The sequence below is a fragment of the Mesocricetus auratus genome, unplaced genomic scaffold (assembly GCF_017639785.1).
Source record: "Mesocricetus auratus isolate SY011 unplaced genomic scaffold, BCM_Maur_2.0 Super-Scaffold_100027, whole genome shotgun sequence".
NCBI classification, from domain to species: domain Eukaryota; kingdom Metazoa; phylum Chordata; class Mammalia; order Rodentia; family Cricetidae; genus Mesocricetus; species Mesocricetus auratus.
The window spans coordinates 14942423-14959881 of NW_024429208.1; the positions used below are offsets into that span (position 1 = coordinate 14942423).

At 44.1% G+C, this 17459-nt stretch overlaps 1 protein-coding gene across 5 annotated transcripts in view; it reads right to left on the bottom strand.

Moving 5' to 3' along the window:
- Fam13c (family with sequence similarity 13 member C) overlaps nt 1-17459 on the bottom strand; it is a 104505-nt gene that overhangs the window by 19987 nt on the left and 67059 nt on the right. For 3 of the 5 annotated variants that reach the window (XM_005070785.4, XM_005070784.4, XM_005070783.4), the window contains 2 exons: nt 15733-15883; nt 1157-1367 (listed from right to left, as the gene is read on the bottom strand). In XM_005070785.4, the coding sequence (XP_005070842.1) occupies nt 1157-1367; nt 15733-15883 (362 nt within the window). The remainder of the gene's footprint in view (nt 1-1156; nt 1368-15732; nt 15884-17459) is intronic. The other 2 variants (XM_005070786.4, XM_005070787.4) reach the window with 1 other exon arrangement.

Sequence of the window (17459 nt, forward strand, 5' to 3'; positions counted from 1 at the left end):
CCCTCTGAACCCAGGAGATGAGAGAATTCCAGAGAGCAGCTCCTTATACCAGGAGCTCCCTTCCATCCCTTGCGACCTCTGATCCCAGCATTGCATTGTGGGCCAATGTCTTTGGGGGCTTTTCATATACAAATGTCAAAACATCAGCACAAAGAAATATATTTCTCAAAATGTAGTAAGGTCACCTTGGGACTCAGACAGCCCTGCTGAGGCACCTCCCTTCAACAGGTTATATAAGTCACACCTAATGGTGTTTTCAAGCAAGTTAAGAAAAACCTTTTCAAATGTGTCAAGAAGAATGGCCCTCTCTCCAGAAAATATTTCCAGGGTATCACATGACACACAATTTCCATGCAACCATAATGACTCATTAAGTCCCTCAGATTAATCATAAATGATTCATCCCATAGTAACCAGGCTGGGATAAACTCAAGAACAGTAGACATTTTGAAGAAGAACTAGGGACATCAAAAGGGAGTATACTTTAGCCAAGAAAGTCTATCTTTTAATTACACATCAAAAGTATTTTTGCAAGCTAAAAATAAGCACCACATAGTTGCTATAACTTACTGCAATCTCAAATTCAAAGAACCATTGCAGAATGTGTGTAGACCCCACATCTGGCACACAGGGAGATGCTACTAAAATGACCAGTGTTGGGGGTCACATCTGACACACACGAAGAAACAGATAAATGACCAATGCTAGGCACCACGTTTAATGACGGGGTTGGGAGGCACATATGATTTATAGATACTGCTATATCTAACTGCCCATTTAATTTGGAGAGGATAATGGTTATTTTCAGATACCACTTTTCTAGATCCCAACAAGGAGTTGAAGGGAGAGCTTTCTAATCTATATTCCACATCTACTGTTGGACATGGGCAGCACACTGAGCTAGTTAGGAAGGACAATCTAGATGTTTGCACAGACAGACACTTCTCATGACCATTTCTTCCTGAGACCTCGGGTCAGTACAGAGGTGGTATTCCCGCCTGGAGAGGGAGAATCTTGCTTTACCACATAAATTCATAATTGTATTCCTCCCTGGGCATAATCTGCCCTGTTTCAGAGCTAAGTTTCACTGTGTATTAGGAATGTCTTTGGGAAAACTACATGAAATGAAGACGGTCATCAAAGTGGGCTTTCTCACATCATAAACTGCTGGCTGCTGGGTGGAGACGGGGCTGACTCGGGGTCCAAGTTGAACCTCTGACTTTGGCTAAAGATGGAGCATCGTGGTGACAGCAAAGGATTATCACCGTCGGTGATGTGATAGAGTAGCCTGCTGGTGCCTGCAGACTGGAGGTCCTCTGGGGTACCATCGGCGTCACTCTGCGCATCTTTATGAGTTGGCATGGGGTCTGGGAAAACAAAATGAGAGATCCAGACTTAGAAGTGACAGAGGGCCTTAGGCTGTCATGTTCCTAAATAAAGATCATAACAGCAATGATAACGGCATGTTTCTGTCATGTATCCCTTCTGGGGCTATAAAAAGCTTTCAAAATACTGCCATGTTTGTTCTCCCAAGAGCTGGAGAGAAACTATTACAAAGCCACCAACAAAGGCATTGGAAGGCTATTTCTGAATGGGTTATCCAAAGATTTCATTTCTTATCATTTGCATGAGTTGCAGAGTACACTGGAAGGAGCTGAGTGAATATGATAGAATTTGGGCAAAATATATAGATTGTGAGGAAAAGGGGGATTAACGAACTTATTGGTCAGCAAAGGAGTGAAGGGGAAGAAGTTACAAGAGAGGAAGGAAAAAGATGGAGAGAGATAAGGAGTCAGTCTCTGAAATGAGGACTTACCAACATACTTGATGCTCAGAATGTGCCCAGTAGTAACCACAGAGGTCAATACACAGCAGCACCACCCCTGGGCCAATGAGATCCACCAGTGCGGAAAAACCAAGCCTCAACCGGCTGGGTTCAATCACTGGGATTCACATGATTGAAGAAAACCAACTCTAACAAACTGTTCTCTGACCCTCACACATATTCCATGGCATTATACAATTACACACACACACACACACACACACACGCACACACACGCACACACGCGCACACACGCGCGCACACACACACAATCTTACAACAAGAGGAGGAAGAGGAGGAGGAAGAAAGTTAAGAGAAAAACCAGAGGCTAATAAGTAACTCCAAAATATAGAATTAGGAATGGCTCTGTTCTGCTTCCAAAATATTATGTAACACTCTATTTTATGAAACAAAAATGAAAACAAAGCCTGCTGCAATACCTCCCCCCACAGGGGGCCAGCCCTAGGCCCTGATTCTCTATGTGAACTTCTCCCTCATCCCTAAATTAGCTCTTTATTTCCCACCGGGGTCAGTCCAGATGCCAGCTTCCCTAGTGTTAAGGGGGAAGATGAGGGGTAGGCATGCCAACAGAGGATCCCTAAGACACTTGAGGTTGGCCTCAAGCACAGAGATCCACCTCCCTCTGCCTCCTAAGTGCCGGGATTAAAGATGTGAGCCCGACACACAGAGCAGATTATTTTAATTAAACCATTTGAAGTGGGAATACACACCTTTAATCCATATTTTTTTGTGGGTGGGAAGACACACTTCTAAATCTGGGCACACCTTCTGTTGGCAACTTATATAAAGGACATGGAAGAAGGAGGCTCACTCTCTCTGCCTGCTCGCTCTCACTCTCACTGGTAAACCCATCCCTGCACTGGCCTTAGAGCCTGCTTCTTCAGGATTCTGGAGTAAAGACCAAATGAGACATCCAGTCTTGTAGACTGGAGAACTAACAGATTCTTGGATATCCCATTGGTAAACAGTCACTGTTGGATTAGCTGAACCACAGCATATAAACCATTCTAACCAATTCCATTCAAATGTGTGTGTATTTGTATGTGGCATGTATTATGTTTATATTCATGTATATATGTGTGTGTGTATGTGAATAATTATACATATGGTATTTATATATTTACATATATATCATACAAATTGTGTTCCTCCAGAGAGCTAATGCTGCTGGTAATTTGGTAGAGTCTTCGTTCTTGTCCAAACATAACCATGTGAATTGAGAACAGGTTTAATTAAATCAGTTGGCAAATGTATTTGTGTGTACACTTGTGTAGACAGATTCATTGAGCTCTCTACTCAAAAGAGGCCAAGGCAGACTCCAAGCCAGAGATGCCATCTGGGAACAGAACTGTCAGCCTCTCCCAACCCCACAGGGAGAAGTATGTGGACACCTTGAACTTGGTGGCTTCTCAAGGATCCTGAGGACATGCTGTTTTTTCCAAAGTAATGGGCAGCTTGCCAGGGCTCATGGCATCATATGTTATGGTTTAGAGGAAGGGGCTGGGAGCCAAGAATCTGGCAAGTGTATATACTGTGTGTAGGATCTGGCCAGTTTCATGACTCCCTTCTGGTCCTTGTATCAGACGTACAGAACTGTGAAAAGACACACGGAGGATATCTGCTCAACAAGCTAGCAATGCAGGACCTCACTTACAAATGGTGAAAGGATGGACCTCGTGACAAATGCTCATGCAACAATAAAAGAAACTCTTCTTTGTAATTTCTAAAGTCTCTGTAACAGATGTAAAACTTTAGAAAAAGAAACCCTGTGTTAATGTAAAAATTGAGGCAGGGGTCCCTAAAAGATGAAGTAGAAGACATCTTAACCTATCAGTCCAGGAATAAAGTACTGTGGGAATCCTAAGTGCTTATGAGAACACTCCACAAAACAAGACTCTTGTGACCTCAGTTTCTTCAAAACACAGAATTGTTCTTGGAATGTGTTTTCGTGCTCCTCCCAGGTGTAGCGGATAGGAGTGAGTTTACTTCAGATTACTCATCATTGCCTACTGTTGTTATTCAATTAAACTGTCCTTTATATGCCTCTATGGAAAAACATGTTTTTGCCATGTGTGGCTTGTGTTTATGAGTGTACACATCTTGAACTCATGAGAACTTTACTTACAGGACCTTTCTTAACCCTCAGAGTATAAATTGTCTGTGGCTCTAAATAAAGTTGGTTATTGTAAAAGACTCAAGCCCACCTCATTTATGGGCTGTGTCCCCCCTGGTCCACTGCTTCTAGAGTTGTGACATTAGTCTAAGTGTAACTAAACAAATTATTAGTGTGAATCCTAGGTCTTTCACCAGCTAATAGAAACAGACTACAATGAACCTTTTAACGTGGGATGTGTGTGTGTGTTCATCCACATGTGTATTCACATGTGTTTCATGTGAGAGTCAGAGTGTAATTTTACAAAGTTGGTTCTCTCTTTCCATAATGTGAGTCCTGGGGGCCAGTCTCATGCAGCCAGTCTTGGCAGCAAGCAACTTGGCTTAAAATAAGAAATTTTAAAACTTGTTTCATCATCTACTGAATGAGAAGACTAATGTCTTCCAGGAAAGGCTAAGAAAGGTTGACATTAAATAAAGCCACACCTTTATGAACTTTTAGCATATCCATGCAACCTATGTTTCATATATGTGTCTAGCTATGATCGCAACTTAGTTTTTAAATTTTTGGTTTTAATTGGGAGAATTATGTTCAAGAAGTGGTTAATCTGATTGACTACTGACACCTATTAAGCCAATCAACATTCCCAGTATTGGGCTAGGGATGAGCTTGGAGGCTGGGCACTTGCACAAGAGTGCAGGAGGTCCTGAGTTCAGTGTTAAAAATCTCCAAAACAAAATTAAAATTTGTTCACACATCCTTGGTGAGACTTTGGGATAAGGCATATGAAACTGGTATGTAATCTCCTTGAGAACTGCTATTTTAATAACTACTATAAAAATAAGAAAAATAAATATTATTCTGAGAACTTCCTAGGAGCATCTATGGGGTATGCTATGAGAGCTGTCAATTTATGACTCAACACCTTGAACCTCCTGTCAGTGCTTATTTTCAAAGAAAAAGAAGAAGAAAATCAAGTGTTTGTGTGACTCACTGTGTTCTAACACTTGTTCTGAGTTTTGCACAGCAGTCATGCGAAGCTGGTTTTCAATTCAGTAGGGCAGGTGGAGAGCTAGGCTGACCCATCTGAGGGGGTGGGGTGGAGGCTCTGACCAGTTCCTCAAGTAGAAGATGACACATTTCTGTCTCTGGCAGCCCACTCACAGTGGCCCAGTAGGGAACACAAAGCAGAGAAATAATTACCTCCAGTATATGGAGGCCAGGAGACTACTTCTGATCTGGCTGCAACCCCAGGCAGAAGCAGATGTTACGTTGCAATGAGTCAGTCTGATTTAAAAATGTATCTTCCTAATGTGGATTTTTTAAAGCAACTCAAACTTTAAATAAATCTCTGCAAGAGCCTGAGAGGGTTTGCTCAGATCTGGCAGAACAGTCCATAAGCCAGAGTCTTGCAGACTCATTAATTTCACTCTTGGGTTTGCCATTGTGGTGGGCTCAGAGGTAACATTCAGATACAGTCCAAGGGCCAAAAACCAGCCTTGGCTGGTTTTGGAAGCGAAATGAGCTTTACATGTCCATGAGCTTAGCAATGTTCAAGCCTAAGAGGTCTTGCCCTGGTGGTCTTAAAACAGACAGCATGGGAGTACAGCACTGTCAAACACAGAAGAAAGACTATGCAAACAAACCCAACTGTCATAGTGAGCTTCATCTGTCAACTCAACACAACTAAAGTCACCTGGAAAGAGGGAACTTCAGCTGATGTATTGCCCAGGTGAAAAGGATCTATGGCTGTGAGGTAGTTTCTTCTTTGCTAATTAATGGAGGAGGACCCAGCCCACCATCCCTAGGCAGATAAAGCTGGGCTAAGGGAAGCAGCTGTACATGATGCAGGGAAATCAAGCCAGAGAACAGCATCCAGGGGGCAATGCTCTTCCCAGTCTCTGCTTCAATTCCTGGGCTCCTGCACCGGCTTCCCCTGATGGTGGACTGACTGTAAACGCCTAAGGTGAAATGAAACTTTTTCTCCCCAAGGCGGTCTCTGGTCCGCATTTTATCACAGCACCGGTAAACAAATCAGGACTCGAGCCAAAAACACCTGGAGGTTTTCATTGGGTTGCATTCATTGTAAGCATGTAGTATTTGAGATTCCGAAGGAGTTAACAGGTCAGTAAGAGGCAGGAAAGAGAATGGGGTAAACCTAGAGTCACAACCTCCCCCCCCCCACCTCTCCACCCCCGTAATGGCTGCTGAGGAAGCAGGTGGACTTACTTGGTTAAAAGATCGATGAGGATAGAGGAAGGTATCACAGTGCCAAGATGGCCTTGAGCCCCAGAGCAGAGAAAGGAATTCTGGGTTGGGCTAGCAGTTTAAATAGCCACCTGGTAATTTGGGTTACAGGACTCGCATTCTTTTCCTTTCTAAGAGGTGGCTGTAGAGATGACCTAAGACAAAGGACATGGCCATCTACACATTTTGAAACACTTTCTTTGGTAAACAGTGTCAAGGTAACACTACCACTATTAGACATGACGAGGATAGTTATAATAGCCCAGGAGAGAAAATGAGCAGAACTCAGAGGGCCAGGTCATGCCATTGGCAGAGCACAGGCTAGACTGTATTGCAACAAATGTAGTGTCAACTTTAACAGTGGGGATTATTCAGCCATCTGCTCTACAGATTATTGGTGCTATAGATATGGGCTCTGCTTAAGGAAAATAGTATACCATCAACCAAATTTAACCCTGGAGGGGACCTGCAAAATGAACTGTGAATGTTGTGCCCACACCCTGAAAATGTTACAAATTATGAGACAGTCGGTACCTAGAGACAAATGTAATCATCACAAGGTGGAACCAATGGAAAGTAAATTCTGAATTGGGTGAGAATGGCCACCTGTCAAATAATGATAGCTAGGCAGTGGAGAAACGCTAGGTGGGCAAAAGCATTTGTTGCCAAGTCTTAAAACTTGAATCCAGTCCCCAGGAACCACATTGAAAGACAGAATTGAAAGGTTGCCTTTTTGACCTCCACAAGATCATAAGGACATGTATGTACACACACACAATTTAAATCAAAGTTAAAATAACAATAGCTAACATTTCTTGAATATTTACCATGATTGATATGTGGAGTGTTTCACACATAGTATTCCTTGTAATTTCACAACAAAACTAAGACTAGTGTCCTTTCTACCATCTTAAAGAAAAGGAAACTGAGGCATGATGGAAGATTAAACAGCCTGTGCAAGGTCACCAATCCAGCTCATGGAGATGTCTGAGGAACTATTACTTCAGGACAAAGCTGAACAACAAATATTAACGCATTTGGCCTTTCAATATGACTACAGTCTAATTTTCATACCAAGGTCATCTAAAAATAAAACCAAATAACTCGGTGGTGCTCTGCAATGAACACAAAGTCTCTTGACATATGTAGCAAAGAGCAAAGTTGAATTAATATCTTTTTGACAGACATGTCAGTACCGATGCTTGCAAACAGATCCTAGATTAATCTTACTTTACATTTCTAAAAGGCATCGAAGAGGAAGTGCATAGCGTTAAATGTGAGTTTGTAGGTGCATCTTTTTTTAAAAGATATATATGGCTGCTTATCTACTGAGTGCCACATATATGTCTGGTACCCAGGGAGGCCAGAAGAGGGTATGGGATCCCCTAGAACTGGAGTTACAGGCAGTTGTGAATCGCCATGTGGGTGCTGGGAATTGAACCAGGATCCTGTGGAAGAGCGGCCAGTGATCTTAAGTGCTGAGCTGTCTCTCCAGCCACAGCTATAGATCATTTTTAATGAGTGAAACACCAGACAGCCTCAGGTCAAGGTCTCAAACACTGGGAGGCACCACAACAGCAGATGACTTGCAGTCTGGACCAGTGGGGATGGAGCTAGAGGGAACAGACCCATCTGCTCTCAATGTGTAGTAAGCACTGCGTTATTAGCTTGATGGGCAACAGACTTTACAATCTTTTGTTGTTGTTGTTCTTTTTTTTTATTACTTTAATTTTAAATAGCTTGCTTCACATGTCAATCCCAGTTCCCTCTCCCTGCCCTCCTCCAGCAACCTCCCCATCCCCCCCCAGCCTCCTACCCTATCCCCACTTCCTTCCACATAGGGGATATCCAGAGTCTGTCATTTCATCAGGGCAGGGTCCAGGCACTCCCCTAAGAGTCCAGGCTGAGAGAGCATCCCTCTTTGTGTTAAGGACACACAAAGTCAGTTTGTATGCCAGGGATAAACACTGATCTACTGTCCAGGGCCCCATAGGTTGCCCAGGCCTCCTCACTGATTCTCACACTCGGAGAGTCTGGATCAGTCCCATGCTGGCCTCCCAGCTGTCGGTCTGGGGTCCAAGAACTCTCCCTTGTTCAGATCAGCTGTCTCTGCTGGTTTTGCCAGCCCATTCTTTGCCAATTTGCTCATCACTTCTCTCTCTCTGTCACTGGGTTCCATGGGTTCAGTTCAGTGTTTAACTGTGGGTGTTTGCCTCTGCTTCCATAAGTCACTGGATGAAGGTTTTAGGATGGCATGTAGTGTAGACGTCAAGTTCATTATCAGGCAGGGGCATTTAAGGTGGTCTCTCCACTATCGCTTAGCTTGCCAGTTGGTGTCATCCCTTTAGATCACTAGAGGTCTTACTGGTGCCAGATCTCTCTTCTAACCTATGACTCCCTCTTTTATGGTATTTCTCATCCTGTTCTCCCCCTACCCTACCCCCCCCCACTCAACCTTCCTGTTCCCCCATGACCTACTCTCTCTTTCTCTTCCCTCCCTCTCTTCTTCCCAGCTCCCACTCCTCCCCACCCCTTGCCGGGTTCCCAATCTGTTCAGAAGATCTTGCCTCATTCCTCTTTTCTGGGATGCCATGCATCTCTCTCTCAGGTTCTTTCCTGCTTCCCTGACACTCTGTCAGTGGAAGTGCAGAGTGGCACTATCCTGACAGACTTTACGTTCTTACAGAATACACAGATACGACAGAGAAGCAGAGAAAGTGACATCAGCAGGAATGGCTTGGGAAACAATTCTAAAGGCATCATCCTTTTGTTAAAATAAGCAGTTTATGCTCATGGTTTAAAAGACACTAATTCATTTTTTGAACTGATACCATTGTAGATTTCCGTGGTGTTATGAGAATTGAGGAAAGGGGTCCCTGTTCCTTTTGCCCTGTCTCATGCCCATAAATGATAACACCTGTTAAAATATTAAACTACCTCTGTCCATATTTGTGAATAAAATTCTAATTGAATCCAGCAGGGATCAGGCAGCACACTCAAGAAAGCCACAAGTGCCTGCGGGCAGTTCTGATCGGAGAAGCTAAAATGACCGCGGGGATAGTGAGCTAAAACAAATTAGCCACAGATCTGCGTCTTAAAGTTTCAGCCTAAGAACAGATTTAAATAGTCAGTTTCAAAACAAAGCAGGTCTAGGAAGTGCAAGCAGGCTAACAACTTAATTTCAAAAAGGTGGAACATTTGTAATGTGAGGACTTAGTTGAGCTGGATGGCAAAGGCTAATGGAGGAGACTGGGGAAGCCTCCATTGGGAGCTGTCCCCTTTGTTCCCAATCCCTGCCCACCACGACCCGTGGCACCTTCAAGCAAGTTGCCCTGACTCTCCAGTTAGTTTCCCCTCTTTAATCTGTGGCTCATAATGAAACCAGTCTTGCTTGATTATTGGAAGGATAAGGTAGATGAATCCATTCAACCATTGGAAACAAGCAAAGAGACCATGGGTCATTTTTGTTGGTGTCAATCAACTAAATGCTATATGGCACACTTCCAAGCCTAAGCCTTATGGACAGTGGGGAACTGGCAGTTTTCTGTCAGGGAGGGCATCATAGACTGCATAGCAGGAATGCCTGACCTGCAGCCAAGGGTACACCCACCAGCCCCAGTTATGACTAGCAAATCCATCTCCAGTATTGTCAAATGTGCCCAACAGAGGCAACTTGAAATAGAGCCCAGCTGAAAAATCAACTGAAGACAAATATATTAGTGATATTTTTCACAGCAGTAGTCTTTTTACCTTTTTTTTCATTCTGAACTGGTGGTATATCCCGAGAGAACAAAAGGCTCTAGAAAGGGCCCCAGGATTCAGGGGTTAAGAGCACTCACTGTTCTTACGAAGGACCCAAGTTCAGTTCCCAACACCAGCATGGCAGCTCACAAGCTATGTAACTCACAAGCAATGTAACTCCAGTTCCAGAGGGTCCAACACCTTCTTCTAGCTTCCATAGGCACTGCAACATGGTGCACATACATATTTACATGCAGGCAAAAAAAATCATATACATAAAAAAGTATGTGTATGTATGTATATATAATATTAAAATGCCAGCACTTGGGATGCAGAGGCAGGTGGATCTCTGAGTTTGAGATCAGCCTGGCTTACAGAGCGAGGACCAGGACAGCCAGGGCTATTACACAGAGAAACTTTATCTCAAATAAAATTTTATATGTATGTGTGTCTCAAATAAACAAAATTATATATAAATACACACACATACATACATATATACATACATACATACATACATACATACATGGTTCAAGAAAACTTTTTCAGGCACATATACACACAAAAACCCATGTAGCTCTATATGACCATATAAGTAATAAAGCATCTAAGAGGTATTTGGGGACCATGTGAGCTTCTGAGGTTGGAATGATATAGATCCTCTCTAAAACCCAACCTTCAGAGTCTATCTGAAGCTGGCACTCAGGGAGATAAGGGAACAAGTCATATGAATGATGATGGCCACCTGCTGGAACATCTGAGATACTTTTCTGTTCTATACAATCCAATTATAAACTGTACCCTGGTGTGGTGCTGAGTTTGGGGAAGTTTATCCAGCATCTAGCTCCATCCCTACAGTTTAATTTTGTATTCTGAGGTATGTAACCCTGTCATCTGGAGATTCATTGGTATTTCCAAGTAATTTGCAACTCTAGTCAAGGGCAGTATCTTAAAGTAGCCATAGGAAGACAGTGCTCACTTTGACTCACACTAAGACAAGGCCTAGACTTCTTTAAGAGAAAACAGATGGTATAGATCAATGTCTCACTCAATACTTATAAATCAAGATCTTAGAAAAAGGAACCATATACTGCTGAAAGAATATTTGTAGCAACGAATGTTCAGCTATCTCTGGGGACAGTGTTCACTAGAATGTTCACTTTGTCAGTTATCCTTTGAGAGACAGAACAAGGGTTATGCTCAGTCACATGGAATTCCAAACTGTCCTTGAGTTTTTGCAGAATACACAGATATAACAGAAAAGCTGAGAAAATGACTCAACATTGGCAGGAATTGGAGAAAGAAATCATCATTTTGTGCCCATAATTTTAAAGGCATTTTTTAAACTGATACCATTGTAGATTTCCTTGTCCATACTTCAAAATGGAAAGCCATTGTAAAGACAATTCTCCAACTATTTTCCACCCAGTGACACCAAAATAGAGACTCACTAATACCAGATCAGAAATATTTACTAAAGTGATGAATGCTGATCCAGCTACAGTGAGTTCTGCATCTACCAGATGGACTTGTCTTAGTTGGTCTAAGCAGCTATGACAAACTTCCAGAGACTAAGGGGCTAGTAAACAAGAAAAGTTCTTTTCTCACAGTTCTGCAGGTGGTAGTCTGATGTCAAGGCACTAGCAATATCAAGTCAACGAGAGAGCCCTCTTCCAGGTTACTAATAGCTGGCTTGTCACTGTACCCTAATATAGTAGAAAGCCAGTCAGCTAGCTTTCTGGATTCTTCTGCTAGAAGTGCCCCATTCATGAGGGCTGCATCCACAAGGCTTCATCTCCAAGGACTTTTACACTGGAAATAAGATTTCAACTAGAAGGAGATGCAAAGATTCAATTCACATTGATGGGGGAAGTCCTTCTGTGTATATGTTGTCTTATTGGTTGATTAAATAAAGTACTGTTGGCTAAGAGAGAAGCAAGATAGATGGGACTAGGAGTCAAGGAGGATTCTGGGAAACAGAGGCACAGTCAGTCACGATGTAGGATGCGGGAGAAGAGGTCCAGAACCCTTTTTTCCAGCAAGAGAAGACCATGTGGAAATACTCAGATTAGCAGTTATGGGTTAATAATTAAGTCAGAGCTAGCCAATAAGAAACCAAGCAAACAGCAAACAGCTTCATAATTAATATAGTGTTTCATGTGTTATTTGGGAGCTGAGACAGATCAGGACCCAGGCAGCTGGTGGGAAAACTACACGTTACACCATATAAGTTTGTATCTTACACTTTGTGTTTTGCAAGTTACAGGAAGGATGCCCTATGCAAGATTATTGGAACTGTGACTTCTCAGCATGAGAGACATTTTGTCCCCAAACTGGACAATCTTCCATAAGCAAGAACAGTTTATGGTCCTTTTAATGCTCTCAAATTTACTTTACTCTAGGGACCTCTGTATTCTTGAGATTTTTCTATGGCTCCTTCCTTGGCCATGCACTATCACACCTACCTGTGACCTTGACACATGAATACCTTTTTCATCTTGACGTTAATGGGTGAAGGTGATTGGCCTTAGATCCTGAGTCATACATTTCCTGTGGTCCATTGATAACACAAGTACAGTCAGAGGCCTTGGAATTCTCTCTCTAAGACATTATCCACTTCACCAGAAGACCCTATTACTCAGACTGCTTATAAAATATGAGAGTCTAGGACTCCCAAGACTGATTGAGGCAGCAGTCCTCAATCTTCCCAATGCTGAGACCCTTTAATATAGTTCTTCATGCTGTGGTGAACCCAACTATAACATTATTTTCGTTGCTAATTCATAACTACAATTTTGCTACTTTTATGAGACATAATGTAAATATCCGATATGCAGGATTGTCTTAGTAACCTCTGCGGAAGGGTCATTTGACCTCCCAAAGGGGCCACAGTCCACAGGTTGAGAACCACTGGTCTAAGGTAAAGCCTGAAAACCTCCATGTGGGAAATCTTGGTGGTTATGGTGTATAGGAAGCCTCTATGATGCTACTGAGAACACACTGTGCCGACAGGATGTCAGGAAATCCATCCTTGTGGTAGGTACATTTTGAAACTAGCTTCACAGAACAGAGAGCCATTCCAGGCATCTTGCTGGGCAAGCAGGAACTTTAAAGCCTGCCAATCAAGCTAAAGACCACTTATTGGAGCCATCAGACAAGGAACTACCACTCTTCCCTCAGATTATCAAAAACATGTGCTGTGAAATTTAAATAACTAAGTAATGGACTAATCAAGTACAAAGTGATGTCACTTTTTACAGTGACATCAATATGTACTTGTGAATTTCACTATTAGTAGTAATAGTGGTGGCTAATTATATCCAGGGAATCCTATAGAAATCTCTGGGTGAATTTAGTTCTTATATTAACATCGAGCGTGGGTTAGAGGGTAAGACTTTAAGAAAATTAAGTTAATAGAATCTTTGATGGACTTGTGGTCATTTATGATAATCTAATGCAGTCTTCTTTTCACCTCTTAAATACATGTGCATGCACACATATATACTCATGCACACACAGACACACGCACACACACACACACACACACACCCTAAAATTCCAAAATATTTAAAAATAGCCCCATAAATCCAAATAGACACTTCCTATCAATGAAGAACTGCTAATCAGTCTGTGGAAAGGGAAATCTCACACAGCCCCACCCCTAGACAAAGAACTACAGGCAACTGTAGGATGTTGAGGGTAAGAAAAGTAGCCCTTCCCTTAGAGAGTAACCCCCCTAAGTGGGTATCTGATACAAAGGAGTCAGCCCTGAAACAATGCACATGCAAGCAATACTAAATTCACTCAGCAGGTTGGGGGCGGGGGAGGAGGAGGGGAGTTATAACAAGAATGAGGAGGCCAGGAATTTAGGGGGGTGGGAGGAATTGGAAGAAGGAAATAATGGAAACAAATTATGTAATTACATTTTAATTAGCAAAAGACAAACTGAACAGGAACCAGGGAGTCATAAAATGTATGGGCTTCCTGTGGAAATGTGACTTGGAAGTGAGGGAGACCAAACCATACCCCACATGAACGCGTTTTACAAATGCCCATCAGCCTGACAAGTCCTCAGGTAGATGAAGAAACTCTCTGGGGTCCATGAAAACACCTAGCTCTCTATATTTCCCAGAGTCTAGTTACCTGAACTAGTTATCTGGCAGAGCTCTGAGTACTTCTACATTTTCTGTATTTAAAGAAAAGAAAATCCAGTATGAAAACCACAAGCCCTGTACTCCGAGCCTGTTCCTACCGCTTATCACTAAACACAGAAAAAGTATTGCATGCGACTCTCAGTGAGCAGCCCCCTAAGTTCTGAATTTATTTACATTTTACAAGGAGGTTTTAAGGCTTGTTCAAAATCCAGTCATCCCAGAATGAAAAAAAAAGCAAAATAATTTTGACTTGCAAAAATTAAAAACCATCACAAAAACACCAAAAAAATCTATATCGAATATGCAACAAATATTAATCACTCTATGCTAAATACTTGGACAGCTAATCCAAACATCAGACAATTCAAAGGTTCATTTAAATTTTGCTTGACACCTCTGTACATAGTCTGTGTGCTACTTGTTTGGAAGAGACAAAATACAGGGAAAAAGAAGAGGGACCCACTAACAATCTGACTTAAGATACTGAGTGGACCCCCACCCCATTCTACCTGTATTTGACCCAAACGCACTGGAGCAGAGCTTACCTACAACCCAAGAAGGCCACCAACTATTAACGACACGTGGCCACAGGGGAGTCTTTTGCCACTCGCCAGCTATGTCCCACTAGGCCTTGGGTCCTCACTCTGAGTATTATTGTCACAGTTCATTTCAGTGGGTCTTTAATCATGAAGTGTCTAAACAGTACCCACCTCGTAGGAACACAAATAACAAGGATATCTACCCTTAGCGACTCCTACAGCCACAGTTACGAAAACAAATCCCAACACGGCCGATGACCATTCAGCTTGCTTTGACCACACGGCGTGCTCTTAAACAGAAGTGTGTTAAGGACTGCTTGCTCTTTGTGCTTCTGACTCAAATCGCCATTTTCAATCTCCTCCTCCAACTCCTGGAGATTAGGGGCATCTCCTGCAGCTAGCTCACCTAAGCCCTTTTCCTACCCCCCCCCACCCAATTCAGTGAACTGCCTGCAAGCCTCTAGCCTAATTGTAGAGAGAAGGATAAGCCCCCTCTTCATTTCTACTCAGGTAAATTGGTGTTTCTGCCCTCTCTAATTCCTCCTGAGAGCATTCGTTTGCCTTCTGTTGGCTAGCCAATCAGCCATCCCCGGGATTAAAACCAGAAAGCAACCGCCCCCCCCCCCACACACAAATCAGACACGTTTTGAGACTTTTTGAAATGAAAATACAGAAGCAAGAACAAGTATGCATGATCAGAATGAGCCGAGAGCCAAACACTCGCCCCTGCTCCGTTTAATGATCATCCTACGATCAGTTAAACAGAGAGGATACTGGGGTTGAAAGTCCCAGGGTCCTCAGTGCTTCAAAAGCATGTTAAGTTTTAAGATGGAACAGACCATCTACAGCTAGTAATGTAAGCGAACACTGCTCCTCACAGAACAACCAGAAAAATGACAGGAAGTTGTGACCCGCGCTTTCAGCTGACTCTTAGGCAAGTCTGCCTTGCAGCTAATCCTAAATCCTCATGTTCTCTCTCACCATGCCCTCGGGCTTGGACTTTGATGTTACATCATTTCCCTCAGGAGTCCAAGTGGAGGCTAGGCTGTCTCCAGAGTACTTTTGGGGACATCCCCAGACTCTGCCTCTTACCTGCAGAATCCACGCCGCTGTCGGCAGGCACACTCTGGGTGGTAGCTGGGGCTGGATCCTTAACTCCGTGCACCGGGCCATCTTCTTCCTGGTTCGTCAGAAACGCGGAGCACAGATCAGATTCGAGGGCTTGGAGCTTCAGCAAGGAATTCTGCCAACAAAAGCAGAACATGAAGCCAGCTAAGTGGACGTCTGACACACAGCGCTGAGTCTGTAGCTCCCCAGCACCTTCGTCCGGTGCCTGGCAGGAAAAGGGTCTCCTGGCTGCCTGCAGCTGCTTCAGGCAAAGGAGCTGGTGCCCGAGACAGAGATGCGCATTGGTCCACGTGCAGCCTCAATTTCTGGCTCACTGAAATCCTCACGCATACGGTTTATCTGTGACACATGGGACCTGTGATGTCGTCAGCAAGAGACAACTGCATCTGGAGAGCCAATCTCAGAAGGTGTCTGCTTCCCAAGTGGAGAGCCTTTACGAGCGCAACTGTTTCATTCACTGTGCTGACATCAGGAGCCAGATATTAGGCCACTCCCAGGCTACCATTCATAAAAGCCACCGTCCCTCCAAGACAGACGGCGGCAGACCGCAGCACACAAAGCGTTACTGCTGCCGAGGCTGTCTGGCATCTAGGAGGGGCTTCTGGGCTCCCTCACCCAGCTGTGCAGGGCTTCTAAAGTTACTTCTCTTGCCGGGGATGCTGCTGCGGCTGCGGCTGCCTCCTTTAAGGAGCAGAGCCTAGGGAGACAGCCCTGGTCCCTTTAGCCTAACTCAGCTACTTGAGGGAGACCAATTGATCGTTTCCAGCCTACGGTACAATCTCCCGCCTACCCCTTCATGTCGCATTTGAAATTTCCCCCAGGTTCTTAGTAAGAACAAGTCATGCAGACTGACGCACCTATGATGCAGCAGCCCAGCAAATTGATTCCCCTGGCAGGTGAGTATGAGTCATGCGCCCGAATCCGGGCTGGCCACTGCCACCCCACAGTGGGACAGCTCAGCAGGTCACAGGAGTGGTTCCACCCACCTACCTCCAGCCGTGGCAGGGTAGTCATGGGTAGCAGGGCAATCAGACTTTCTCCTGCCCAAATCTTCCAAACATACGCATGCTCACACTACCCGCCTCTCACATATGCCACACAGGCCCACCCTGGAGCATCCCACTCCACAGCTCCACCCCTGCCTGTCCCACATACCTACACACGCACGACCTCCCACACCCCTGCTTCCAACGCCACACATCCATACTTAGACCCTGACCCCCCAAATGCCCTAGCTCGCGCTGTATATGCCTTTTCACCCCAGCCTCAGCCCACACTCTACCTACGACTGTCTCATACTAACATAAAACTCCTCACACTCTGCGAGGGCTGCTCCCAGGTAAACTGAGGGAGGGTGAGGAAAGCACTTTATGGAAGTGCCAGTAGGTGGCTGCCACTCCAGGACTGACCGGTCAGGTTGGAATGCCCCCAACAGCAGCTGCTGGGAAGAGGTCTGGCCGTGTGGACAGGCAGCATGGACAGGCCGCGTGATGTAGCAATCATGACTCACCATTTTGCCCCCCAGGGGTTCATTTCTGCACCTGGCTACCAGGAGCCTCAGTCTAGATGACTTTGAAATTCCCCTTCCAACTTGAATGGAGAGAAAAGCAAGCACGTACATATAACTACGGATGGAGGGGCAGAACTTGGCACAAGCGGGTACCTAGACTTGGGTCTGGAGCTGAACCAAA